The following is a 27,989-nucleotide window of genomic DNA, read 5'->3' as shown; positions in this document are numbered from 1 at the left end:
GTCGACTCCGGCTCCCGCGACCCGCCAGCCGGCAGGCCCCGCCCCGCCCCCTACGCTCCGGCAGTTAGCCCGACAACCCGCTCACAGGAGCGGCGGCCGGGACACAGTAGGCTTGTTCTGTGAGGGCCGCGCGCTTCACCGCCCCCGCCACGCCCCTCGACCCCTCATCGCCAATGGCCTGCTGCGCCGGCGCAGGATGCTCCAGGCCCAGCCCCCCCTCGACGACCGGGCGCTGAGCGCATGCGCCTTGAGAGGCCGGCTGGGTGAGGGCTTCCTAGTGAGGGAGGGGGAGGCGGAAATGGAGGGGCTCCGCGCATGCCTTCGCCCCTGACACCGAGCCCGCTGGAGAGCGCGTTGGGCGGAGCCGGGGGCGGCGGTCGCCGGGGAGATCGAGGCCCTGGGTTCGACCCCGAGCTGGAGCGGGGTCCCGGAGGCCCGCTAACCCGCCGGTGTTTGTATGTGCCCTCGCAGGGAGACATGGAGAACTGTTTGGCGGCCGCGGCGCTGAACGGGGTGGACCGACGTTCCCTGCAACGCTCGGCTAGGCTGGGTCAAGAAGTGCTGGAGCGGGCCAAAAGGAGGGCGGTGGACTGGCATTCGGTGGAGCTTCCCACAGGCAGCGTGGGGGTCATTTCCCGGGAGCGGCCCTACAGAGAAAGAGGGCCGGCAGCCGGCCCCCATCGCCTTCTCCCAGGAGAGGTGAGGGCGCCAGTGCTGCGGGACCAGCCCATCCATTCGCTCAGCAGCGGCTTGCTGAGAACCAGGGCACGCCACACAGCAGCACCCGAGGGATCCTGTCCTTGGCGGAAGCTGTTAAGTATCAGGACAGTGAACCGGAAAGCCTTTTGAAAACTCTTGACATTTGACAGATTCCTATTGGCTAGCTTTAGGATACCGCTAGAGACCGCTAGTGCTCGGCCCTGGTTGGTTACTTTTTACAACAATTCTTACAGGCTATCATTTGATATTAGAGGAAAGCCAACAAACCTGTCTTTGTCCTGGAAAAATTGCATGTCTGTGTATTCCTTTTAGAGTTGGAATTCTTTCTCAGTAAAAGCCTTTTACTGACAAACTTGCAGAGGCCTTTCAAAAAGTAAAAGGGAAGGTATTCCCCAAATGACTTCCTTCTCCAGTAGGGAATACAGATCTCACCTGTGACTTGACGTTTATTCAAATAGAGAGAAGAAAGACACCCAACCCTCAGTGCTTCCTTCAGAACAATGGCTGAATTCATGGACTATACTTCAAGTCAGTGTGGGGTAAGTTGGTGTAAGCCAAAGTCATGCCCCTGATCTGCCTGCTGATGGATCATAAAGTGGATTTTTGTGGAATTTAGGGAGAATCTGGAGACTGCCTGTTCACCCTGCCCTGCCTTCGTGGGCAGGTTGTAATCAGCCAAGGATTTAAACCAGGTGATAAATCCAGGTTAGCATTCATTCAACAAATATTGAATGCCTAACTTTAACTGTTACGAGGATTCAGCAATGCACAAGCCAGAAAAGATCTGCCCTCATTATTGTTTCGGAGGGCAGGGCTTATTTGCTGAATTCCAAAACAAGTCCGAATATTAGGGGTTTTTAAAACTTTGAACTGAAATTTTTTTTTTAAATCAGTAAGATCATTCTAAACTGGAACCGAGCCTCTCTGTTTTCAAAGCAAAAACTGAAACAAAATCCCTCCATTAGATCTTAATCTCTGTTCCAAGTCCCTGGTAAGGTAGTGTGCTTTTGTGTGTGTGTGTGTGTGGCCACACAGCATGTGGGATCCTAGTTCCCCAACCAACTTGCACCCCCTGCATTGGAAGCACGGAGTCTTAACCACTGGCCACCAGGGAAGTCCCCCTGGTAATGTAGTTTTTAAGTATGCCCCTTTGGGTCCATATCACTTGTTGGCCACAGAGGTGGTTATGTGGCACAGATGCAGTGCCCTCATCAGAGGTAGTGTGGCTTAATGGCAGGAGCAGCCTCCCAGGAATCAGACCTGTGTTCTGCCACTTCCTGGCTATAATGCCTTAGGCTAGTTAGTCTCTCTCAGCCTTACCTTCCCACATGGTAAAATGACGATGTTTCAAGTCCTTTCCAGCCCTTATAGTCTGCTTCTTTGGTTTCCACTGAGAGATGAACACCAGAAAATTGTCATAAACTGTAGCACAGGGGACTTATGTGAGATTTTTGGTCCCATTCATTGAAGTGAGTGAACAAAGGTTTTAAAGGCGCTCTTCTCAAAACCATACACTAAGGTCGTCTTTAAGTATTTTGAGGGAATGTTGAAGGCAGGCAGCCAACATTCAAGAAAATCACCTGCATGGAAGGTACTCTCTGTCTTCTAGGAATTAAAACAGACTCTGTGGTCTCTTCCAGCCTTAACATTTTATGATTCTTACGTGGTTGTAAGGGTGCTTGGTCTGCATGGCAGAAGGAAGAGAATACCTTGTTTCTGTCCTGCTTTTCAATTTCATAATGAATATTAAGATTCAAAAAATCTCTAATATTTCTACATCTTTTTTAAAATCCTTGTGACTCCAAGAATAGGATTCCAACCAGTGAGATATGGTTCAGAGAGTATTTTTATGTTCTTATTTTGTTAAATGGTTTTAGAAAAATCCATAACTTTGGCTCTACTGTAAAGTGATCAAGTTAAACACTTTGGTTCATGGTTCAGTAAAAGGAATAATATTTGTCTTTGGTTTGAGGTTTGGTAAATTGGTGTTCTTCATTTTGGTTTTCAGTTCATGCTCTAGTTCAAATCTCCATTAAGGAATGGAGGCTTAGAACCCCTCAGCTTTCTAGAAATAGAATTAAGAACAGTGTTCTGAGTTTGCTTTCAAAATTTTGAAGCATCCCCTAAATTACATCATTAGAGTCATGTCCTGACGTGCTTTCCGCAGCTTCTCATTCTTTTGGTCTCTTGCCTTAAACATTGTCCCCACCCTTTGTTCAAAACAAGCAGGCTTATGTTGTCCTCATCATTAGTCACAATCAGGGGCAAGTCTAAGGTTAACTTTGAGGGGGAGGAAGGAAGTAGACAAGAAAAAAACTGCATTCTCATCCTTTGGATTATTTTTGCTTAAATCGGAGGCTTCTCCCTCCCCTTCTTTGCATAGGGAGAATGGCTGCATAGCTGTTGGGTTTATGTTACATTTCCTGTTGTATTTCTAAATCTCAAGGAGATGCACCTCTCTCTTCTCTTCTCCTTGTCTGAGACTTAGTAAACACAGACCTGTTTGTCAGAACTTGTCATGAGAGGAGATGAAAGGGCTTGTGTATTTGACCTCGGGGTGAGGATGTTGTGAAAATTATTTAACCTGGCAGAGAGCATGGTCCTACCCAGCTTGAGTTGCCGGAGTTCTTGCCCTACAGAGGCAGCAGATGGCAGCAAAGTAAGGCCAAGTGCAGTTTCCTTCTCTGCAGCCACTTTACACGGGCTAAGATTTGTTATATGACTTCAGAGGCCTCTCAAGAGGGCAGGTAATTTACCTTTGCTCTCTTGCCTCCCTCCTTAACCATACTTTGCCCAAGTAACAAGGAGTTTTTTGAAAATTTGACCAATCTATTTGGTTACCCAACATCTTTCACATTACTTCTCTAGAAATATTATTCATCTGTGCCAGAGGAAGGAGGGGCAACCCACGTCTATCGTTATCACAGAGGGAAGTCGAAGCTGCACTTGTGCTCGGACACTGGGAATGGTCAGGTATGTATCCTCAGCTGTGCTGTGCTGTGCCCTCAGCTTCCCAAGATAGGAGGCCCTACATCTTGGAGCTCCTGCTGGATTGTATTATTGGATGCCTGGGTGACTCAGCATTACAGCGCTCAACGGAAATGTATCACCTCCCAGCCTTAGAGAACTTACAGCAATGAACATGAAATAGGAGTTTTTGTCCAAAATATGAGATTGATGCCATTGTCGGATCTTCAGTTGAACCTGCAGTCCTGGGCCAAGGGATTCGTGGACAGGCTTAACGAAAAGCGCTTCAAATATCCTCTTCTACATCTAGGGATATGAAAGAGATTTTTAATAATCACATATTTCACTCTAAGGTAGTGATAAGTATCATGTCTTTGGTAATTTTAAAAAAAGAAATGCAAGGAGGGGGTTTCTTTTAACAAAATGCTTTTCCTAAAGATAACAATTACAGGCCTCTCACTGCAGATTACCTGTATTTTACCACATGTCACTCTGGGAAGCCAAAGACTCTACTTGTTGAACTGATTCAACAGGAGTCCTTTGTTATTGTTTCTGGGGAGAGTAGGGGTTTTTTTGCTTTTGTTTTTCTTTTTAAGCTCCCCTGGTTGTACTCAAAGATAGCAAACTTAAGTTCAGAGTCTAATCCACAGGTTGGATTCCTGACTTCTCTGGCCTGTGGGTTTAGGGAAGGGATGGGAGGGTGGCTGCAGGGATGTGAGCCATTCTGTTTCCCTGGCCTGGGGTACAAGGGGTAGCACCAGAGCCTGGATCCTGGGCTTCCTCTGATGGCCTGGCCTAGGCCCTCTTAAGAGTGCTTGACCCTAAGGGAGTTACATGTGGGCAAGAGTCATTCGTATCCCTCCCATCCCTTCCTATAAAACGTAAATTGGTGCATCTAAGGGAAATTGACTTTCTCAGTTCAGCCCCTCCCACTGCTGGGAGAACCTTGGAAGAGAATTCTATTTTCTGAAAGCCTGTTAAATGTCAATCACTTTTGCACTTTAGATCTTCCTTACAGTGTAGTATCCCGAAGCTATGGACTAGGAAACCAAGGCTTAGAGAAATTAATCTGTCCCTCTCAGTAAATGACAGAGATAGGATTCAAACTCAGGTCTATCTGAGTCCAAAGCCCATGTAAGGATAAAAGGTAATCATGGTAAACATCTGACTAAAAATACTTCACAGAATTCACTAAAAGCCTTAAGAACTTAGGTGACAACTTGGAAAACACTGACAGAACAATTGTTAGTTCCTAATTAAGTAGGAAAAATTTTCTCTCTACCATCCAGAAGTCAAAGTTTGGGCCCTAATCAATGTTTCTACCTACTCTTCAGAGACAAGACACCCCCCTTGGTGTCGGAGGCATCCGTCAGGCATCAGAGTGTGCCCTAGAGGCATCCCAGCCTGTGAGTACAGAGCTTCTAGGGTACTGGGCTCCACCACCACTGCAATTCCATGAACTGATCTGGTTACTATCGGGTTCTTTGTACTGGATCTATAGTATTTTTAAGTTGGGATATTTTTACCCTTGGGGACAGTGTACAACATTTTAGTTCAGTGTAAAATTATGTTTTCTTGGTATCCTTCCTTCACTTGAAATTTCAGGGATACTCTTTGTGCCTGAACTCATAGTTGCGGTTGGAAAGAATGCAAAGTATTCATATCTCCATTCCTACAGCTCAGCTGGGCTGGCACTGGGTCCTGTTGGAATTCCACCATCTGTTCAAGCAGCAGGAGGGGCCTGACCCTCCTGCTTACAAAGTGAAAACCATCGCTGAAATTCTGCAGCGTATACATTTGGTTAGATCAGGTTCCAAAACATTTGAAGAGATTTGTTCCTATTTTCCGCAAATGTTTCTCTGTGAAAACATACAGTGATGTTTTTAGGATAAAATACTCATTAGTTCATGAACCCAGGGAATCTTTTGGAACTTGGAAGGGCTGGAATTCTGAGGAATGGAACTCTGGTGTGTTGCTGCAATAGTTTGCTTAATTTTTGTTTGTATACAGTGTGCTACTAGCCAGGATTCAGAATATACTAGAGTTAGTAGCAACTAAGACTATTCTGCTTTTAGTACAAGTTGTTAGGCTTAGATGCCTCCAATACTTACTGTATTTTGGTAATGCTAATCTTCCTGATGTTCACAGTGTTGGAATCACAGATGCCAATCTTGCCCCTTTTATGCAGACAATTGAAGCATCCTTGGCTTTCTGCAATTCTGATAAAGCTGTATTTTCTGAAACCTCCTTTTGTTTATTTTCATAGTTGATGACCAGTAAATAGTTGTGGCATTGTCATACACATTCACGTCAGTTAAATGATGATAAGCCTCCAATTTTGCAGTAACTGGGCATGAAAGGATATAGCATAAAGCAGCTTCGGAAAACCTTGGCTTCAAATCTATTTGCAAGATGGAAAGAGAGGAAGTTTCATAAAAGTATAAATATTATCATTTATTCCTCCTAGCAGAATTTACTGGCCAGTAGTTTGGTCCACCTGCCCCCCGCCCCCAGGGGTGATGTAGAAATGACAGCTTCTGCCTGTGGCTCCTTCTGAGCATTGAGTAAGCATTGTAGTGGTCTCCCAGTTGTGGGATAGGCGCTCTGGCTCTTAATTACAGGCTCTTTTCTGGTTTGTGACTTTGCTCTTTGGCCATTTGAGCTGAGACCCTTCCTCTGCCTGCACATCTGCCATGACCACTTCCCAGCCAGGCATGAAGTCTGTCCTTGGAGGATGGCTTGTGCTCAGCTCAGCTCTAAACATAAATCTTTCCATTAACTCCAGCTTCCAGTGTGTTGCAGTATCAATCTTCTTTGACTTACGTCCCGATAAACCCATTGTAAGTTGAAAATATCATAAATTGAAAGTGCATTTATTTTTTTATTTTTAAATTTTTATTTATTTATTTTTGGCTATGTTGGGTCTTCGTTGCTGCACGCGGGCTTTCTCTAGTTGCAGCGAGCGGGGGCTACTCTTTGTTGCGGTGTGTGGGCTTCTTATTGTGGTGGCTTCTCTTGTTGCAGAGCACGGGCTCTAGGCACACGGGCTCAGTAGTTGTGGCTCACGGGCTCTAGAGCGCAGGCTCAGTAGTTGTGGTGCACAGGCTTAGTTGCTCCGAGGCATGTGGGATCTTCCTGGACCAGGGATCGAACCCGTGTCCCCGACACTGGCAGCCGGATTCTTAACCACTGCGCCACCAGGGAAGTCTAAAAGTGCATTTAATACACCTAACCTACTGAACGTCATAGCTTAGCCTAGCCTACCTTAAACGTGCTCAGAACACTTACATACCCTGCAGTTGGGCAAAATCATCTGACACAAAACCTACTTTATAATAAAGTTTTGAATAGTTCATGTATTGATAATGTATTGAATGCTGTACTGAAAGTGAAAAACAGACTGGTTGTATGGGTGCAGGATGGTTATAAGTGTATCAGTTGTTTACCCTCGTGATCCTCGTGGCTGACTGGGAGATCGCTCACTGCCGCTGCCCAGTATCACGAGAGAGTATTGTGGTGCACATCGCCAGCCCGGGAAAAGATCAGAATTCAAAATTTGAAGTACGGTTTCTACTGAATGCATATCACTTTCACACTATCATAAAATCGAAAAACCATAAGTCTGACCATTGTAAGTCGGGGACCATCTGTATAGGAGAACCGGTCTCCAAGGGAGGGCTTTAGCCAGCCAGCTGACTTTCTGCATGACAAAGTGGAATCTACTCATAGTGTTCTCAGCTTTAGGAAATGTTTCATCCTCCTAATAATGAATTTAGCAAAGCACAGTTAAAAAGAATACTTCTCATTATCCCACAGCGCCTTGCCATTACTGCTGATCTGTGATAACAAGTGCCACTGCCTACTTTTGAGCCCCAAAGCAATCGTCATTAGCCTTTCCCTCTACCTGATTCTTAACCTTTCTACTCCAACCAGAGTGTTCCTTTTATGATCCTTCATGTTCCTATAACAATTTAGTGTTTTCACATACATGCTTATTTGTGAGCTAATTTTAGAAATAAGGAAACAAGCATAAGGAGAGGCTGAGACTGGCCTAAATGGCAGTCCTATTACGTTGCCAAGCCAAGCCTTGAAAGCAGAACCTCCATCTACCACGTTAGCACCTCACTCCATCACACACAGAGGGAGCCGGGTGGAGGTGCCCTGACGGCACTGGGACATAAAATCTCTAAACTGCTAATATCCACTTTTCCTTCCAGGCTGAGGACATCTCTAAGGACCTCTACATAGAAGTATATCCAGGGACCTATTCCGTCACTGTGGGTGTAAATGACTTGACCAAGAAGACTCACGTGGTAGCAGTTGATTCAGGACAAAGTGTGGACTTGGTCTTCCTCATATGATGTTGACCATCACAGACATCACCTTTTTTTTGTTTGTTTTTTAAGTATCAAGAAGAATAAAGTTACCATATGTCCTCTTAAAATTTACACATTAATCCTGCTTTTAATGCTGACTGACTGTAGAGGGTGAGCCTTCCTAGGAACTGGAGTTTGTCTCTTTCAGTGCCTATTTTAACCTGAAAGTCCCCTCACCCTCTTCTGCCTGAAGTAATAATGTAATGATGCTGTCTGAATAGTTTTTACTGCTTGCTTTCCAAGTAAAGGTTAATTATGATAATAAAGTAAGAAATTTGGAAATGAAGAGAATTCCTTTTTATTGGCGTTAAGAAGTCAAACAAAATGTTGCTCATGTACAACTGAGGCTTTATGAAAAGATGGCAGAGAGGCTGTGGACACATTTGCCCAAAGCAGGCCAACCATGTTCTGTAGCTTCTGTGGAAGAGGCATCCTCAAGCAGATCGCACCAGGCCCCTGGCAGGGAGCCCTTGCCAGGGCCGCCACACTCCTGTGCCCTTAGGACAGGTGCCTTCCTGCCACTCATCTGCAGGGATGTCTTCCTGGGGTGAAGATGCTGCTGCTTATCAGACTATCACCTGTGGCCTGCACTGTACCATTTCCGTAGAAGAAGGCCTTGTGTCAGCCACTTTGTAACTAACTCCTCCTCAGGTATCTACTCTTCAGCTTCCTACAAGAGAAAAAAAAATCCTGAGAGTCTTATGGTGACTTTAAAATCAGTGACTTTCGATCCTTAAAATTACAAAGTCATTGATGTGTCCTAAACATCTTTAAGCTACCACACCAACAGGATTGTTGCATCTCTCAGTTTAGTTGCCTAGGGAGTCACCTCATTTTGAACATGTCTTTCCTCAGAAAAAAGGCCAGTATTTTATATGATGAAAACAAAGGCTTGGGGACTTCCCTGGCGGTCCAGTGGTTAAGACTTCACCTTCCAATGCAGGGGGTGCGGGTTCTATCCCTGGTCGGGGAGCTAAGATCCCACATGCCTCACAGCCAAAACACCAAAAAAACATAAAACAGAAGCAGTATTGCAACAAATTCAATAAAAGACTTTAAAAATGGTCCACATCAAAAAAAAAAAAAAAAGAATACAAAGGTTTAAGTAGAGCTGTATTCGCATTCCTAGCAAAGACAAGACTCTCACGGACCGAGGGCCTAGTAAAGCAGGCCCATGCCCACCACCATAGGGTAGAGGGGTCACTTAACTGGGGATCCTTGCACCCCTAGTGATGAAATTCATGGGTTCTGTAAGCCTTCTGAAATCATATGCAAAATTGTGGGTGTGTGCATTTTTCTGGGAAGAGGGGCCATAGGTTTTATCATTCTCAAAAGTGGTGTGACCCCAAAAGGTCAAAGAACCATGGAAGGAGTCCTTCAGAAGCCCCTTCCCAGCCATCTGCTTTACCTAGATCCTTGGAGCTTTTAGTTTAGGGGTAATTCTAGTCCCCCTGATGTGCCGCAGTACCCCGACTCAGTTTTTTGTGTTCAGCTTCCTCTGGCAGGATCTGTAGTGGCTTCAGGCCAGTGGCTTCCAGGACCAGCTCCCTGGGACTCCCCACTGCTGCAGTTTTCACTGTCTGTTGTTTGTTGCCCTTCTCCTCTTTCCCGATGTTGCAAAGTCTTGTTCCTAAACCCAAAATTCAGTTAGTTGAATATGCCACCATTTTGATGGGATTAGACTTGACTTGTGTAGAACTGTATCAAGGATCACAGAATCCCTTAACTTTCTGAACCCTGTTTCAGTCATAAGCGAGGGTGGAGAGCAGCATGACTGCTGGCATGAATCCTGGCCCTCTAGGATTGTTAGGTTAGTCTCAGACAGTAACCTCACTGCCTGTAACTAAAAGGAGCAAAAAGTTTGGAGGGCGGAGGACCCATACAAGGGGATTCTTAAGAGGTAGAGCCTCAGACCAGACTGTGAAGCATCAGTACTTGATGGCAATCAAGCACAGTTAGGAGAAGCAAAGCGGCACATTTCCTTAAAAGGATACAAGATCTGGAGGGGAGAGAAGAAAAGCTCTGGTATTTGCCATTGTTTCTAGCCCAGGCACACACGTCGTTTTACACGCTTCACCTCACCAGTTCACCTCGCTAGTTAGTGTGGCGTGCAGCACTCCATCTGGGATGGGGGCTGGAGATGCCCCTTTCTCCACGCCCCATGCAGGCATACTCTCCATAGCTTTGGGTGCAGAGGTAGGACCTGGCAGAGGGCAGGCTCACTGATTCTCATGGTTCAGCTCCAAGAATTAACCTTTGCCCAGAGCATAACAAATGATCCAGTACCTAGAGGAAAGCCAGGCCAAGTACCTGAAGATACTATATTTCTCGTTATAGCCAATTATTATAATGTATTTGGGTGCGGGGGGAACTTTAGAGTGGATCTGTTTAAATATGGTGATGCGGGGAGAGAGGCTGAATGTAGGTGTGGGTGCCTGGGTAGTGGCGATAAGAGCGGTGTATGCTTGGGGCCAGGGGAGATTTGTTTGGCCTCAGTCAGGTTTAGAACCAGTCTGGATAGAACGCCATGGAGCAGGCACAGGCATGGGAATGCAGGCCTGGAGCCTGAGGCAGGTCTGACCGCCACGGCCTTCTGGTTACCCCACTGGCATTCCTCACCCTGAGACTGGGTCTCGTGCCACCTCAGTTGCTGCCCCAGAGACTCCTCCCTGTTGGAGAGATACAGCTTTTCTTTCTCCAGTCTGTGCTGAAGCAGGAGGGCAGTGGAAGCTATGGAGAATTTACCTTGAAAACTCTAGACTTTGGCACCATTTTCTTTATATCATCACTTGTTGGAGGGCATACCGTGTAGAAACAGCTGCTTCCAAGCAGCTTCTGCCAAGGCCTTTCACTGCAAGGAAAGAGGCCCAGGAACACCTATCCCTGCTCCCACCTTTATATTTTCAATACAAGGTGTCCTCTCAGGGAGGGGAGGAAGAGCCCAGCTGGTCATAGCTATAGATTCTCATCCCTCTACTTATTTCCCTCTCAGAGGTGGGGGAAAGATCGCACACCTCGAAAGCCAAGGAAGGAACCCTCATCTAAAATACAACAGCAGCCAACACATCCATCCCTGCCCACTCCAAAGCCCAGGGGTCCAGAGGAGTCCCCCAAGAAAGTTTCTCAGTGTAGAAACAATTTCTCAGCCTCCTGGAACTGAAGACTAATAAAGGCCTTACTCCTGGCGTAAGATTAAAATCCTCGTGGGCTGAGAGGTCCTTCTGGTTGAGCAGCTGTCCTGAAAATAGGGCAATGGCTTCCAATGGGGACCCACAAAGAGTCCCAGTGTGGGCAGTGCCTACAGATCCTTATGCCCTTGGCGGTGGTATTCTGAGGAGTCTCCCTGCCCCAGAGTGAATGTTCATTTAGTTCACTGAAGGTTGAATTGTCAGCGCAGGGCCCCAAGAATCTAGTCTAGGGCTGGCTTATCCAAGTCACCTCCTTCACAAAGCTCTGCCAGCTGCCTTAGGCATCTGCTCTTTCTGGGCCCCACTGGGAATTTAGATAGCACGGCATGAGGCATATCAATGATACACTGCTCTAAACCTACAAGGGCATGTTGCTTGGGTAGAGAAGTTTGGGGATGGCTGCAAGTTGCCAATGACAATGACACTGCCTCCCCTCTCAGTGGTAGAGTGAGACGCATAAGGCTGTGCCTGGTTCCTCCCGCTCTGACTTCCTAAGGGGCCCATCTGGAGAGTAGGGTCCAATGGCCAGTGTTTAAAGACCTGTTTCTGAGCTTCTCAGGGCACTGAAAGACTCCAATCAACACCTGGAGGCATTCTGACTATACATCTAGAGAAAAATCAACGCCTCCAAGGAAAACGAGGGAGGGGAGGGTAGAAATGGACAGTGGCAGAGTCCTGCCAGTAGAGACTAGTGAAGAAAGAAAAGACAGTTGTCAAACAGGGATGCAAAGCTTAGCACAAAGATCAGCCCATCCTTTCTTGTTAGGTTTCCATTTAATCAATAAAGCCCATGTTTCCGTCTTATCACAGCCCCCCCTTCGACATGACCAAGTGTTACTTCCAATCCCAGCACAGCGGACATGTGCATCAGATTCCTGAGAGACACCTGGGAGGGAAGGGAGCGGGGGGGCCTCACCCCTGCCTTAGGAAAAGGTCTACCTGGCTTCCTGGGATGCGGCTCAGACCCGTTTCTCCTCCAGTACCTCCATTCCGGCTGGCAGAGGCCACCCTGCCTCCTTGGAGACTCCTCAAGAAGGATGGGGGCCGTGTTGCCTGTGCTGTCCACCAGCAGCCTCTGGGGAAGGCCCATCTCCAGCTTGTTCTCCAGATCCTCTTCTTCAGAAGAAGAGGAGGTAGAGGAGGAAGAAACAGCCATGGGAGCCTGCACTGCTGCTTCTTCCTCCTCAGGATCCTCAAGGGGCAAAAGCTGTGCCGTGGGCTTCAGCTCCGCCTGTAGATGCTCTCTGGCTGTGACCCCTGAGGTTATGGTTAGAGGCCACCAGGTGGGTCCGGCCAAGGGGCAGCAGCAGAGGCAGCCCTGGCCCATCAGCTGGCAGCAGGCATGCGGGTGGCACGGAGGGCACAGGAACGGAGTGCTCAGAGGAAGCCCGCCGGTGACACATCCAGCGACCGGCCCCACCAGAGAGCAGCAAGGGGCCCAGAGGAGGGGCCTGGGGTGCTCCGTGGTGAAAGGCTTGTGCAGCCTGTCCACAGCCTTCTTCCAGACGGCTGGGGGCACCCACCTGACCCCTCCAAGCGGCACAGGGGCTGTCCTGCCATTCCAGAAGTGAACAGTAATTTCTTCTTCTTTGGATGCTACATAACAGAAAAGGTCACCATTTTGTTACAGCCGCCTCTTCCATATCATGGGATAAGGGTTCTCCTCTCCCCAGAAGCAAAGCCTCATCACAGCCCCTCTGCTCTGCTTCTGCCCGTGCGCACCTCTCCCTGGAGAGCCTGCCAGGGACATTCCTCGCCTGCCCCATGTTTACCACCCCTTCCTGTGCTGCCATGTCTTGGTTTTCACGTCAAAACCAAGCTGCATCCTCAGGTGGGGGAAGGGAAGGAGAAACCTCCTTCTGTCGCTTCTCTGAACACAACGATGCTGACTGGCTAGCCTTGCACAAGGGGACTGTCCTAGTCCCTGGACGACTTGGTGGGGGACCAGTCATGAGTACTGGTGTGACCCAGGATAACCTCACCACACCATAGGTTAAGTAACCAACATAGACATAGTAGCCTTGGGCTATTTTGCCCTGATAAAGAATATTTTATAATCTGAAAAATATGATTTGTCTATGTGTGGCCACCCTCAGGACAAAGCTGCAAGTGAAAGGGTAAGGATTTTTTAAGCCTCTAAGACCCCTAAGCTGGAGAGACACCCTTTGCTCTCTCCTCAGCCTGATCACCAGCCTGGCTCCTGGGGACTGGGAGGCCAGAGCAGCTCCCTTACCTCTCTGGGGGTCTCTTGCCTCCAAGCCCAAAACAACGGTGCCGGGGCCATAGCGCTGTTGGTCTGGTCCCCAGAGTGCCAGCACCTTGTCCCCAAGTCGCAGTGAGTATTCCACGGATGGCGAGAACTGAATGACATCTTCCTCCAAGACCACACTCTGCCGCTGGGCTGGCAGCCCTGGGCATGTGACAAGGGGAGCCTCAAATTCCACCAGCAGGACTCCCTGCCTCTCCAGCTGTGGGAAAGAAAACACTCAGAATAAGAGCTGGCATTAGGAAGTACTACAGGGAGCACCAGGTTCCCTACAACGCCTGGGGCCAGGCCCCGGGTCTCCCTCCCGTGCGGCAAGGCCCAGTTAGGGAAGGGGCCGGGCCAGGTGCTGCCCGGGAGCCCATTAGGGCAGAGACAGGCCGGCTGTGCGGCAGATGCTCTTCCCTCTGCTTCTTGCCGTGGCAACTCTTGTTTATCACTTCTTGCCTTTCCTGTCCCGTGCTCTTCCTTTTCCTGTTTTGTTTTTCTCCTATCTTTATATTTGGCCTGCAATTCACAGGAGTAACCTGGGTCCCCTGGATCTTTCCCCAAGCACACCCCCTCCTCCCAGCACTCCCAGGAAGTGTTGTCCCTGTGTCCACGGCCAGCCAGGGGTGGGGTATCATCCACAGGCCCTCTCGGGCGAGGACAGGCTGGGGCTGTTGAAGCAGCCCTCTGCACTGCCATTACGTCCATGAGGGGAGGCTGGGCAAAGGAAGCAAATGAGCAGCCTGGCAGAGAGGGCAGGAGAAGTACTAAGCTAATTAAAAGAACAAGCTTACAAATTGACATTTATCAAACCACTAGACAGGATCTATATTTGAGCAAAACCCTGTTAATATTTCATATGAAATTACATATTAGTTACTTGAAAATGACAAAATGACTTTTGATTGGAAATTCTATAACTTATATATATTTTTAGATATCACACTTGTTTCCCTCTATGGATCCACATTCACAAAGTCTGACTCTTTGTGGGAAGAGAAAATCCCAAAGAAGCAAGTAGCCACCAAAGTAAAGCCCAGGCCTGGCCCCAGCATGCGGGTACCATGCTCCTGTGTGGAGGGACACAGGCTTACATGAGGTACACACGTTTTGCTCCTCTTTCCCTTAGGCTGGCGCCCATAATTTGACACACTGAATTTACCTGAACAAAGTGCTTTTACTGTATATTTTCTTCACTGTTATGGATTGAATAGTTTCCCCACCAAATTCATATGTTGATGTCCTAGCCCCTAGTACCTCAGAACGTGAACTTATTTGGGAATAGGGTCATTGCAGATGTAACGACTTAAGACAAAGTCACACTGAGTACGGCTGAGTAGGGTGGGCCCCTAATCCAATGACTGGTGTCCTTACAAAAAGGGGAAATTTGAACACGAACATGCACCCAGGGAGAACAGCATGTGAATATGAAGGCCAAGATCAGGGGGATGCTTCTACAAGCCAAGGAACACCAAAGATTGCCAGCAAACCACCAGAAGTTAGGAAAGGCACATGGAACAGATTCTCCCTCGCAGCCCTCAGAATCACCAACCCTGCCAACACCTGGACTGCCAGTCCCCAGAACCGAGAGACAATTTCTATTGTTTAAGCCACTCAGCTTGTGCCACTTTGTTACCCAGCCCTAGGAAATTAATGCATCACTGACATTACGTTTTCACTTCTGCATCCTGCCCATGGAAGATCTGTGCTTATCCAAGAAACTGAACTGCTGGGCACACACAGCTGAGGCATATCAGGTATGGCAGGGCCACCCAGAGGAGCATATGGGGAGATGTTGGGACTTACGGACTTGCCTCGGGAGCAGCCTTTATCTGAGCCCTGTAATAAAAGCCACCTGCTTCCCTTCTTGCCAGGACCCATGCGTCCGCAGCATCTCCACCTCTTCCCAGCCAGCCAGGCCCCTGCCATGCTGGGTCAGCAATGTGGAAACACGGGTCATAAGATGCATATCTGGGAAAAAGCAAATGGAATTAGGGAGTAGAGAAAACCAAGCCCTAAAACCATCAAGAAACACGTTTCAGAGTTAGATCTGAGCAGCGCCATGGTGTGTGCATGACATATAAGGCAATATGGAACAGAAATCCATGTAAAGAGTGGCAATCTGTGACTTCCAGTAAGATAAGGTAAACTACTGGAAGGGGCAGAAGGAGAGGAGAGTGAAGGGAACCATCGTTTGAGGATTGGGAATTGTTTCAAGGTAATCAGGGTGGGATTAGCCTTTATATATTCTGGTTATGAGTGCTGGTCTGAGACTAGACAGCAGGCCAGGAAAGACTTCCAGGAAGGGAAATCCTGAGGCGGTGTGTGGGATTCCACGAGGAGGCGTGGAGGCTTGGATGGTGATGCCAAAGGAGCAAAACTGCAAGAAGGCTGAGCACTGTGGGGTAATGAGAGAGGAGGGGGTGTTTGAGCACGGGAAGCACGGAGGAGCTAAGAGGCTGTGAGACAGAAAAAAGGAGCAACTAGTTCTGGGAAATTTTGTGGACAGGACCAAGCTGTAGGGAATTGTTGAGTCAGGGTTTGGGTTTCTGAAAAAAAAACTGTTTACTTTGTGGGCGAGCCTGGATACAGGGATGCTTAACTCAGGCTTTGAATGAGATGGTCCACACAGGCGAATCAAGAAAGGGGCTAAAGGGTTCAGGCTGGCATGTCTCTAACCTGGGCAGACTGACTTGAATAGCATGGACGTGAATCCCTGGGACTTGCACAACTTGTATGTGCTTATAGGCTGAGGTTCCTTTCCCCTCTTGTATTCACACTGTAGACAGCCAACTAAGGATTCCATTCACAAAAAGCCAGGATAACTGAGGGACACTGAGGGAACTTGAGGAGGGACCTGGAGACCTCACCTTAGCGGTTGGTAGCAGAAACCCTAATTTCTCATGTAGTCCCACGGCAAGTCTCAGAGGTGATGGTAAAATGAGCTAGAAGTTTTATAACTGATGATGCCTGACTGCCTTCCCTCACACATGCCAACTCTGACATCTGCCACTCCGCTAAAAGGTGGGATGAAAGCCAGGTCAACCCTTGATGTCACTGGGAGTGCAGTTTAGACTAGGGGAATATTAAACCCCAAGCAACTCAGAGCCCACACGGTAAAGAACCCTTTCGGCCTTCCCAGGAAGCAAGCTCTCTCCCTCCTGGGCCGTCTCTCCCACCATCTAGAACCAGGAACAGAGAGGAAAAAGGAAGCCGAGATCGATACCTGGTGAGGGGGTTCTGCCAGGTGAGCCAGGGTGCTTGGGAGGCGAGAGGGCAGGCGAAGGAGAAGTCCCAGGGAGGAGCAGTGCCGGCCCAGGCAGGGGCCTTCAGGGTTGTGGCCACGCTGCAGTATTTGGGCAAAGGCATCCCAGGCCCTGCGGAGGAGTCCATGGCCCTGGGAGAAAACACCTGAGAACAAGCGGCACTGTTATCGGAGTTGCAGCCCACAGCCCAGGGGAGGGCGGCTGGCCGGGGCTGGGCTCAGCTCTGCGGTTTGCGGCCTCTCTGCGGCCGCACCCGGTCCCACCGACGCGCAGGGTGTCCCCAGAATCACCTGTCCGGGGAGGCTCAGCTCAGGAAATAGGGGAGGGGTTGAAAGAGCAAGAGCTGGGATTTCAGAGAAGGATTTATCTGTAGTAAATCCTTCACAGCCTGCTGGCTGCGTGCTCACTTCACCTCGGTGCTTCAGTTACCGCCCAGGAGATGAGATGTGGAAAGCACCTGGCATATTTAAGTAGCTCCACATACGTTAGCTTTTTTCCCCCCATCTCCACCCCAGTTGTAGCGACTTCGGGGGTAAGACCACACGTCCCTTCGCAAATCCTAGTCCTGGTGACAAACTGACCCCTAACCCAAGCCACAGACTTCCCTCCTAACCCAGTCACCTGCGGGACTAGACCGAGCTCAGAGCCCAGGGCTGTGGCCTCCGTAGACGTGCTCAGAGGCGACAGCTGCCACCCAGGGCCCGAGAGCCCACTCCGCTGGCCCAGCCCACCACGGCCCTGCTGAGTCTGCTCCTGCCCAAGTCCGCAGTTCTGACCCCAAGGGGACTTATCACAGCCTCAAACTCCACCTCAGCCGCAGCCCCTTCCAACGGTTGGAGTTCACGACCTCAGACCAACTGACTCCTGGTTGCCTAGCAGGTTGCCATGGATGCGAGCCAGCTGGGCCGAGGGAGTGTACTGAGCATGTGCAGAGAGGGGGCTGGGGCCTTGGGCCGCATGCGCGGGGCGAAAGGGTAGCGGGTAGTTCTCCGCCTTTCTGGGGGGGGGGGGTGCTGGCGGGAAAGGCCAGTGCGACCTCAATTCCCCAAAAGCTCGGGCTTCCCCTCTGCCAGAAGAGTCCGTCACGGTACGCAGACCTCACGGATCCCAGGAGAGTCTCGTGCGGGAGGGAGCTGGTCCCACAGGGACTCAAGGCTATTGACCTGCCTTCACCCGGTTCGGGCAGGAGGCTGGAGTGGAGGGAACCACTGGTTGGCCTAAGGACTCAGATAGAATTTGTCTTTAGTTTTAAAAAAAAAAAATAACCCAAAGTGTGGGCATGTTTGTCTGTAACAGACAGGACTGCTGAGGAGCAGAGGTGTAATGATCACTTGGGGTGGTGGGAGTGGACAATGGGGACCAAAGGAACAGAAGTCTAGATTCTGCTCTCATTTGAACATCCAGAGGAGGAGGCTGCTATCTGAGGCATCTGACGGTCATTGTGCACCGGCTGTGTGCCCAGCACTGTGTTCAGTGGAGAAGACCAAAAAAGTATGCAGGGACATTTGTGGGTGTCTCTACCACATCCATCCCCCCCTTCCACCGGTTCCTGTTTCTGTTGTGGCTCTGTGTGGTTAGGAGAGGCTGACTGTACCCCCCGATTCATGTGTGTCCATCAGCACATTACATCCCCTGGCCACTAGGGCATGGGCATGTTCCCGTGCCTCTGGAATCAGAATAAATCTCAAGACTTTTGTTGGAAATCCTGGGTTATAGACATTCTTTTTCCTCCTATACATAAATAAGAAAGCTTGAGGTTCTGGGAGCTTCTGAGTCTTTCTGGGACACTGAAGCTATTCCCAGAGAGGATAGACCTAAAGAAAACAGGTTCTTGGTGACAGTGTTGAGCCCTGCCTGAAGGCGGCCCTACTGCTAGAAGCTAAGGTGTGTGAGCCAATAAGTTCCCTTTATTGGTTACACCAATTTTTATCAGATTTTTGTATCGGTTGCAACCAAAAGCATCCTAACTGATGTCTACCCTCACAAAGCTTAACTTTGCAGCCAGGAGAACGACTGTTACCCTAAAGGCTGAGTGATTTGGTGCACAAAGTTAGAGTCTAAGAAACACTAATTAAGTCTCTGGCTATGAGAGAAGGATTCCTGAATGAGACAGGTGGGATTTCAATGGTGAAAGGAAGAAGGAGAATATTCCATTCCGTCTTGGTAGGAAGCAAGAGCTAAGAGAGAAGGATGCATTTGCAAGACTGTGATTTTCTTTTTGGGGTGGAGGGAATGGGGTGTCATGGGAAAATCAAGTGTGGATATTTGGGAAGGGGCCAAATTGATGGGAGCTTTGAAAACCAAGCAGATAAATGTCAACAATGTCATAGTCAAAAGGAAGTTGTCATGGGGCTTGAGCAATGAAGTGACATGAAATACTTTAAGAAAGAATATCAGAGTGATGATAGAGCCAGTTGAGAACAGAGCCCAGGAGGCCACGGAGTTATCCAGACACAATGTGACAGGATGGGAATAGGAAAATAACACCACCAAATATTTCCTGATGCCTACCTGACTTGAATCACTTTGCTGGGTGCTAGGAATATAGGATGAATAAGACTGGTCCCTATCTTCAAGGAGCTTAACATTCTACTGAAGACACAGATAGGTGTGCAAAGATAGCAGGAGTAAAGATAGCAGGATAGGAACGGCAAGGAAATATGTGTTCAAAATAAAGGAACAAGTAATGGCTGTGGTGGAAAGACTTCACAGAGAGGTGACAGTGGAGATGAATGTGATAGTGTGTTGGAAGTCCTGCCTGGGCTTGGTGACAGAGGGGACCTGGGAGTTAAGGAAGAAGGAAGAGCTGAAGCTCATCATAGGAACAGAAATAGAAACATTTTGAAGGCAGACTCCAAGATAGGGGACGTCACTGTCCTTCCCACATTTTCTGGCCTGGAGAACCTGAAGAATGTTGATGTCATGGGCAAAAAAGAAAACAAAGAGGATAATAAGTTTTAAAAATAATGGCTATGAAAACATTATGTGTTTTCATAATGTTTCACATAATGTTTTCACATAATGTTTTCATTATGTTTCACAAGCACTGTTAATACTGATAATAAACATAAGGGGTAGCTGTTTTTCCTATAATTCTCATTCTGTGGATGAAGAACTGAGAAAACACAGTGGGGATGCAGCAGAGTCAGAATGTAAATGGAGGCAGTTTGACTGCGGAGCCTGCCTTCTTAAGCGCAAACTAAGCTACCTGAGGGTGTCTGCTGCATGCAGGAAAAAGATGACTCTGAAGTAATTTCAAATGACAACAAGGTTTTGTTAACTACTTTTGCTTTAGCCCCAAGATACTTCTGCATCATGTTATGAGTGAGGTATAGATTTCTCGCCAACCCCAAATAATAAAACCCACCAAACTTTGACAAATCCAGGGAGGTTCATTGTGATTGCTTAGCATGAAGCGTCTGCAAAGTGCAGTACAGGCATTGAATAGTCATTAGTCTTACTTTACAATACTTTTGTGAGTTTCTCACAGCTGAGACTCTGGCCAAGTGTGCGAGAAGGGCAAGGTGAGAGATATAGAGAATTCTGGGGACTCCTGCTTCTCTAAAGTTCTTGAAAGAAACTACCAAAGCTTAAGAAGCATTTTCTCAATCTACATAAGATAACGTTTAGTACATCTGAAACCCTGGTAAGAAATATCCAACACAGCTTAGCATTTGAACTATTATCTGCTCACCCAGAAACTCCATTAGGAAAACTATCAAATGATGTAAGGAACCACATTTTGTGAAATTATTTGTTTCTATTTAGAAACACGGAATCAAATGATTCTAAAAATGGGGTCAGTGTGGCGGCTGGTGGTTGCCATTATGGAGGAAACTTTCCTGGGGTTATTCTTGGCCTCAGCCTCATCAGGGTACAGAAGGGACTGCAGGTAATTAATGTACTTGATCGCGGCTCTGAGGGTTTCCACTTTGCTGAGTCGCTTCTCCAAGTACTGCTCTGGCAGATGATGTCGGAGCTGGGCATAGCCTTCATTGACACATTTCACCCGCTGCCTTTCCCGCTCATTCCTTTTCTGGATAAAGGCTGGCCTGTAGGAGTATTCACACCTTCTGTAATTTGGATAAGGCATTGGGAAGGAGAAGGCGCAGGGTTCCCCATAATCTTCCATGATCAGAGAGTCACTGGAAAAAGGCAGCAATGACAGGTCTTCAGAGTAAGGAGATGGCACCGGGCCCTCAGGGTGCAGGTGGAACATGATCATGGGGTCCAGATAGATGGACCTGGTCAGTGGCAAGTGGGTGGAATCAGTGAAGACAGGCAGTTTGTCTGGCAGATTGGAGTAGCTTCTGTTGTCCATCATTTCCTCTTTAGCCTGGAAACAGAACCAAGTTTATTAATTTGGCCAGATCAAAAGAGAACAGATATCGACAGAGATCAGAGACTTTTCTGCTTTGATGAATAGTTTCTGAGCTCATTCTGAAAACTTGATGGGGTTACAACATTCTGTGGGTAGTAAGGGAGAGGATTTTTGATGGTACACAGAAACAGCATGAAATAACATTGACTTGCCTTGTGAGAAAGTTATTCCCTTTCAGTTCTCTTTCAGTCCTTATGATTACAAGGATATATCTTTAGTCTGATGAGAGTGTGTTTTCCATACTACTAGAATGCTTTCTAATCCTCCTCAGATGGAAGCCTTCAACAGGAATAGTATCTAGCTAGAATCTAATAATATTTTACTATTAATTTCTATTTATTGTGAATTATACTGATTTCACATTTACAGTAGTGATACAAAGTCTCTTTTAAAAATAAAGCTACTTGAGTAAAAAATGTAAATTGATTTACAGAAAAATAGTAAGTAAATAGCAGTACAGGTGGAACACTAATATAATGAATATTGTGAAGGTGTATGCAAATACTGACGTTTGGGAAACACTGAAACACCACAATATTCAAATACGTGTTGGAGAAATTACAAACTAGTTAATGATCATGCAACCTCACAGGCATAGCCTTCTTAAATGATACCTGATATGCCTTGGGCAAAACTGAAAATAAAAATAAGAAAGGAATCATTTGCTCTTAAAAATTCACTGTAAGATTCCCTTAATGAGAAACTCCCCTAACACATTTAAAACATGGTCAATTTACATATTTTTACTTAGAACTTTAAATATATTGAGTAAAGTACATCTGTATTTAGGTTTTTTTTTTCATGGAACTTAAAGTATTATACTCCAAGACGTCTCATATCAACACATTCCCTTCTTCTGAATAGGCCTGCATCCAGCTTATTTATTACACTACCATTACTCTTTGCCTTTGACTGTAATAATGTGGTCACAACGGATTTCACAGGAACATTACAGTGTAACTAGTTAACTGGAAGTCAAGGAAGTGCTGTAGGAAAAGAGCGTTTTTCTTTCAGTCATTAACATTTTCAAGTTTCAGTCTTGGCTTTGCCTCTCCTTAGCTGTGTGTCCTTAGGCAAATTTCTTAACCTTTCCGAGCTCTGGCTTATTCCTATGTCCAACTGAGATATCAACTATTCTGCAGGGTGGTTGTGAGGATTCAATGAAAAAAAAAAATACATAATACACTAAGTATTAGTTCTTTTCCTGTTTCGTTTCTTACCAGATGAATCCTTGTGCAGCATCCCTTTCTCACCTGCACCTTATAGAAAACCTGGCTTATATTTTCCCTAACACTGGAAAATCAAACATTGATCTATCCAAAGCACATTTGTTGAGAGATGAAGAACATACCCAAAATGGAAAAGGAAAGCCACATGAAATCTAATTTTGGGCTTTCAGAAAAGAAGGAAAGGTGGCTTTCTTTTTCCACAAAAAACCCAGCCCTAATGTTTAAGGGCAAGATTAGGTAAACACTGGCACTTGTTTCTCTACCTGAGTAAAACAAAATTCTGCAGGCTGCACTATGTAATGACAGGAGCAGTCTCTAAGCACCAGAATTCAAGTGCAATAAAGTGTATTACAATCCTTGTGAAAAAACCTATCCTATCAAGTATGGCTACCGAAAAGACAAATGACTCTGGAACCAGAAAGGGCAGTAAGGGATGGGGGATAGCGGATGAGAGGTGGGAAATGTGAGTGGTGGGGAGGGTTATAATGTCATGGTGAAAAAGGCTAAAAAAGGAATAAATGCCAGGAAAAGCTCTTCCTAATAGAGGTGTGGTGGTGAGGGAATGAGATAAGTGCCATAGGTCCAATTAAAAATCAAAACAGAGGAAATGAAAGATTCCAAATTACTGATCCAATAGCCTAAAATAACTAACATAAAATGAAAATCTCTGGATTACAAACTAGCCAAGATTCTGTCAAAAAGGAAAAGTTGCTGAGAGAAAAAGAGTTGGGAACTTCTCGAGCCAAGAATTCTAGAGGGTAAGAGATAAAGGATGTGTATGGCAGAAATTGGGAAATGATGGCACAATCAGTATGGAGCCCCTATTACTACATTTCTGAGAACATCAGCACCTTATTTCTGCCTATAGCTAACGAGCCAGAACTGATACAACAGGGTACCAAAAAGTAAAGCAGATGTCATCAAAGCTAATTACACACAAGAATTCTTTCGGTATAGTTCATCCTGACTGATAATTTTAACAATACCTTAAGCCTTGACCCAGATGAAATATGAGTAATTTGTATACGCAACAGGTAGTTAATAGTTTCTAGGTTTTAACAAGACATTGCATAATTCTTGGAAAAAGAGCCTGGTGTCTTTGGAGACACACTGATGAGAAGCCTTTTCTATTGAGCGTTTCCAAAAAGTTCACCAATCAATGTAGCAGCATTTAAATGATCCTTTATTCAAAGAAGAAAATTTAACAACAACAGTGATAGAATGAAAAAGGCAGTAACGAAGAGGATCGAGATAGGAAGCCTAGTGGCAGCTGGACATGTTTGTAGAAATTGAGTAAAGGTTTTAAAAGAGAGCCACACAGGCTGTAAGTGCTGCGGCTCCAAAGCCAGATACACGCATAGCTAACAAATGCACCTGCCTTTTAGGGAAAATCTCAGGTGTCTGTCTTAGAACTCTTCTGGGAAATAAATGATGAGGTCTTAGTGATAAAATCCTAAGAGATTCTGGATGCTCTGCTGAGCATAAAAGCTTCAACTTTCTGAGACATTACAAATATCTAGCATGGAAAAAACAAAAAGCTACAACTGCACATATAATTGAATTACTGAATGTTAGGCCTAGAGGAACCTTAGAAATCTTCTTATCCAATCCCTCATAAATTGTTGCAGAGCTAGTAGCAGAGCAGAGGTCAGAACCTAAATCTCCTGACTTCCAAACCCAAAAATACTTTCCACTCCTCCAGATGATTGAATCATCAGCAAAACTGACTCTTTCAACATATAAGCATATTTGATAGTTTAAGATAATGGAATAATCAGATAGCTGAAAAAATTCATCATTTATCAACTGTACCTAGGGATTTTCTTAAAAACCATGTTTTTATTCTCCCCCATGGGCCACTCTGGAGAAAAGTCTCTTACCTGAATTTTGTTGCCGAGAGGCTGTACTTTGGGCTGAGTCAGACATAAACTGATTTATAGGTGATCATTTAGTAACAACATGCAAAATAGCTTACAGTTAAACAGAACTGCTCAGTCTGGTTTAGCTGTTTTCTCTACCTAATATGTAGATATGACAACATACAACAATACTAAATAGAAAGCTTTGCTTGCAAAATTGGACTCTTGTAACAAATTCTTTTATAAAAAGAATGCCCCCCCATTTATCTGAGTTATATAATCTTATATCAAAATTATTTATGGAAAATATCTTTAAGTAATAATCTCATAATGTGCAAATATTCGCCAATATTTGTAAAATAGAGATTAAGGCCATAACCAGGAAGCTCAATATGAACCTACATTTTATTATATATCTATTAAAATTTTTTTCCTTCTAAATAAACTATTTTTCAGAGCAATTTTAGATGCACAGCAAACTGAGCAGAAAGTACATAGTTCCCATTTACCCCCTGCTCTTACCTATATGCACATTCTCCTCTACTACCAATATGCCAGCCCCAGAATGATATATTTGTTACAATTGATAAACCAATATTGACACATCATTATCACTCAAAGCCCATAGTTTACATTACGGTTCACTCTTGGTGTTGTACAATTCTATGGAATTTGACAAATGTATAATGACACATTATATACTGATTTTTTTTTTACTCCATAGTTTTGCCTTTTTCAGGATGTCATATAGTTGGAATTGTATAGTAAATAGCCTTTTCAGATTGGCTTCTTTCACTTAGTAATATTTATTTAAGGTTCCTCCACATATTTTTGTGGCTCGATAGCTCATTTCTTTTTAGCACTGAATAATACTCCATTGTCTGAATACCATATGATATCACTTACATGTGGAATCTAAAATATGACACAAAGGAACTTATCTATGAAACAAACAGACATAGAGAACAAATTTGTTGTTGCCAAGGGGGAGGGGAGTGAGGGAGGGATGGATTGGGAGTTTGGGATTAGCAGATGCAAACTATTATATATAGAATGGATAAACAACAAGGTCCTACTGTATAGCACAAGGGACTATATTCAATATCCTGTGATAAACCATAATAGAAAAGAATATGAAAAAGAATACATACCTGAATCATTTTGCTGTTCAGTAGAAATTAACACAACATTGTAAATCAACTATACTTCAATAAAATAAATTTTAAAAAATATTCCATTGTCGGGATGTAACACAGTTTACTTATCTATTCACCTAGTAAAGGACTTCTTGATTGCTTCCAAGTTTTGGCAGTTATGAATAAAGCTGCTATAAACAGCCATGGGCAAGATTTTCGTGTGGACATAAGATTTCAACTAACTCAGATATTAAATACCAAGGTGTGCAATTGCTGGATCACACAGTAAGTGTATGTTTAGTTTTGTAAGGAACTACCAAACTCTTTTCTAAAGTGGCCATACCATTTTTGCATTCTCACCAGCAATGAATGAGAGTTCCTGTTGCTACACATCCACACCGGCATTTGGTGTTGTCAGTGTTCTGGATTTTGGGCATTCTAATAGGTGTGTAGTGGTATCTCGTTGTTTTAATTTGCATTTCCCTGTGGACATATGATGTGGAGCATCTTTTCAAATACTTATCTGCCATCTGTATATCTTCTTTGGTGAGGTGTTTGTTCAGGTCTTTGCCCTATTTTAAAATCAAGTTGTTTGTCTTATTGTTGAGTTTTAAGAGTTCTTTGTATATTTTGGAAAATAGTACTTTATCAACTATTTTCTCCCAGTCTGTGGCTTGTCTTCTTGTTCTCTTGACAGAGTCTTTCACCAGAAGTTTTTAATTTTAATGAAGTCCAGCTTATCAATGATTTCTTTCTTGATTCGTGCTTTTGATATTGAATCTGTCATCAGCAACCAAAGGTAATCTAGATTTTCTCCTATGTTGTCTTCAAGGAGTTTTGTAGTTTTTTGTTTTGCATTTAGGTCTATGATCCATTTCAAATTAATTTTTTGAAGAGTGTGAGGCCTGTGTCTAGCTTAATTTTTTTGCACTTGTCTGTCCAGTTGTTCCAGCACCATTCACTGAAAAGACTTTTCTCCGTGTTCCCATTGTTCCTTTGTCAAAGATCAGTTAACTATATTTGTGTGCACCTATTTCTGGGCTTTCTATTCTGTTCTATTGATCTGTTTGTATTCTTTTGCCAGTGCCAGTGCCACACTGTCTTGAAAACAGGTAGTGTCAGTCTTCCCATTTTGTTCTTCTTCATTAACATTGTGTTGACTTTCTGAGTCTTTTGCTTCCTTAGAATCAGTTTGTTGATATCCACAAAAGAACTTGATGGGATTTTGATTGGGATTGTATTTTTTTTTTTTTTTTTTTCTGCATTGGGTCTTTGTTGCTGCACGCAGACTTTCTCTAGTTGCAGCGAGCAGGGGTTACTCTTTGTTGTACAGCACAGGCTTCTCATTGCAGTGGCTTCTCTTGTTGCAGCGCACGGGCTCTAGGGCACGCAGGCTTCAGTAGTTGTGGCGCACGGGCTCAGTAGTTGTGGCTCGTGGGCTCTAGGGTGTGGGCTGAGTAGTCATGGCGCACAGGCTTAGTTGCTCTGAGGTATGTGGGATCTTCCCAGACCAGGGATTGAACCATGTCCCCTGCATTGGCAGGCAGATTCTTAACAACTGCGCCACCAGGGAAGTCCGGGACTGAATTGAATCTATAGAGATCAAGTTGAGAAGAATTGACATCTTGATAATATTGTCTTCCTATCCATGGACATGGAATCTCTTATTTAGTTCTTTGATTTCTTTCATCAGTTTTGTAGTTTTCCTCATATACATTTTGTACGTATTTTGTTAGACTTATACATATTTCATTTGGGGGGATACTTATGTAAATGGTAATTGTGTTTTTAATTTCACTTGTTCATTGTTATTATGTAGGGTAGCAATTGACTTTTGTATCTTAACCTTCTATCCTGCAACCTTGCTATAATCAAATCACTTATTAGTACCAGGTTTTTTTTTTAATTCTTTTGGATTTTCTTCATAGACAATCATGTCATCTGTAAACAATGACAGTCTTAACTTTTCTTTCCCAATCTGTATACCTTTTGTCTTATTGCATTAGCTAGGATTTACAGTATGATGTTGAAAAGGAGTGGTGAGGAAGAACATCCTTGTCTTGTTCTCCTCTATTCCTAGTTTACTGAGAGTTGTTGTCGTGAATGGGTGTTGGATTTTGTCAAATGCTCCTTTCTGCATCTATTGATAAGATCATGTCATTTTTCTTCTTGAGTGTGTTGATGTGATAGATTTCATTAATTTTCAAATGTTCAAACTGCCTTGCATACCTGGAATAAATTTCACTTCGTTGTAGTTGAACTTGTATCTTTTAATACTAACAATAAAATCAATAAGTTTAGGTTAGATTTTGGGGTTTAAAAAAAGTGCTTTTCACTAACCAAAAAATGCATTAACGGCTCCTAAAATCTCATCCTTATGAAATTAATGTAGTTAAAAAATTTCTTAGAACACTCCTTCATGCATTTTAAATCCGTTTATCAAAATGATATCTGTATACTTTCAGAGGCCCATCTAAGTACCCATACTTTCTCCCTCCCTCTCGCTCTACACACCCACACCCACACACAGATAATTTACTACCAGTGTTTTATGATTAGACTGGTATAAAACAATAGTCTTACAACAGGGTACAAATTGTCTTTGCATCTTCAAGT

At 45.1% G+C, this 27,989-nt stretch overlaps 3 protein-coding genes across 13 annotated transcripts; 1 reads left to right on the top strand and 2 right to left on the bottom strand.

Moving 5' to 3' along the window:
- The first annotated feature begins 91 nt into the window (after positions 1-91).
- On the top strand, positions 92-8,345 carry AKIP1 (A-kinase interacting protein 1). 9 transcript variants are annotated; one of them, XM_082341647.1, is made up of 6 exons: positions 92-277; positions 472-812; positions 1,179-1,259; positions 3,589-3,693; positions 6,473-6,527; positions 7,905-8,345. In XM_082341647.1, exons 1-6 carry the CDS (start codon positions 197-199, stop codon positions 8,046-8,048), a joined length of 807 nt encoding a protein of 268 aa, XP_082197773.1. In that variant the 5' UTR covers positions 92-196; the 3' UTR covers positions 8,049-8,345. The 9 variants fall into 9 exon arrangements, 8 of the variants coding, with proteins under 8 accessions (XP_082197773.1, XP_082197775.1, XP_082197779.1 ...); XM_082341649.1 differs by having other exon boundaries at positions 126-263; XR_014231414.1 differs by lacking the exon at positions 92-277 and adding an exon at positions 5,022-5,093 and having other exon boundaries at positions 284-812; positions 7,905-7,961.
- LOC309605536 (uncharacterized protein C11orf16) lies at positions 8,346-17,635 on the bottom strand. 3 transcript variants are annotated; one of them, XR_014231411.1, is made up of 7 exons: positions 17,390-17,608; positions 16,729-16,913; positions 15,317-15,473; positions 13,485-13,719; positions 12,235-12,847; positions 9,472-9,693; positions 8,346-8,733 (listed from the first exon to the last, which is right to left on the bottom strand). XR_014231411.1 is itself a non-coding variant. In XM_082341600.1 (7 exons), the coding sequence occupies exons 2-6, from the start codon at positions 16,893-16,895 to the stop codon at positions 9,506-9,508; spliced, it is 1,404 nt and encodes a 467-aa protein (XP_082197726.1). In that variant the 5' UTR covers positions 16,896-16,913; positions 17,578-17,635; the 3' UTR covers positions 8,346-8,733; positions 9,472-9,505. The 3 variants fall into 3 exon arrangements, 2 of the variants coding, with proteins under 2 accessions (XP_082197726.1, XP_082197725.1); XM_082341600.1 differs by having other exon boundaries at positions 12,191-12,847; positions 17,578-17,635; XM_082341599.1 differs by having other exon boundaries at positions 12,191-12,847; positions 17,390-17,603.
- Positions 17,636-18,504: 869 nt separating this feature from the next.
- On the bottom strand, positions 18,505-27,954 carry ASCL3 (achaete-scute family bHLH transcription factor 3). Its single transcript, XM_082341677.1, has 2 exons — positions 24,259-27,954; positions 18,505-21,104 (listed from the first exon to the last, which is right to left on the bottom strand). The coding sequence occupies exon 2, from the start codon at positions 21,090-21,092 to the stop codon at positions 20,547-20,549; it is 546 nt and encodes a 181-aa protein (XP_082197803.1). The 5' UTR covers positions 21,093-21,104; positions 24,259-27,954; the 3' UTR covers positions 18,505-20,546.
- Between the last annotated feature and the right edge of the window lie 35 nt (positions 27,955-27,989).

The sequence above is a fragment of the Balaenoptera borealis genome (genome assembly GCF_965194805.1).
Source record: "Balaenoptera borealis genome assembly, chromosome: 11".
In the NCBI taxonomy this organism is placed as follows: domain Eukaryota; kingdom Metazoa; phylum Chordata; class Mammalia; order Artiodactyla; family Balaenopteridae; genus Balaenoptera; species Balaenoptera borealis.
Note: the sequence above shows the minus strand (reverse complement) of the source record. Positions and strands in the feature narration are given on the sequence as shown.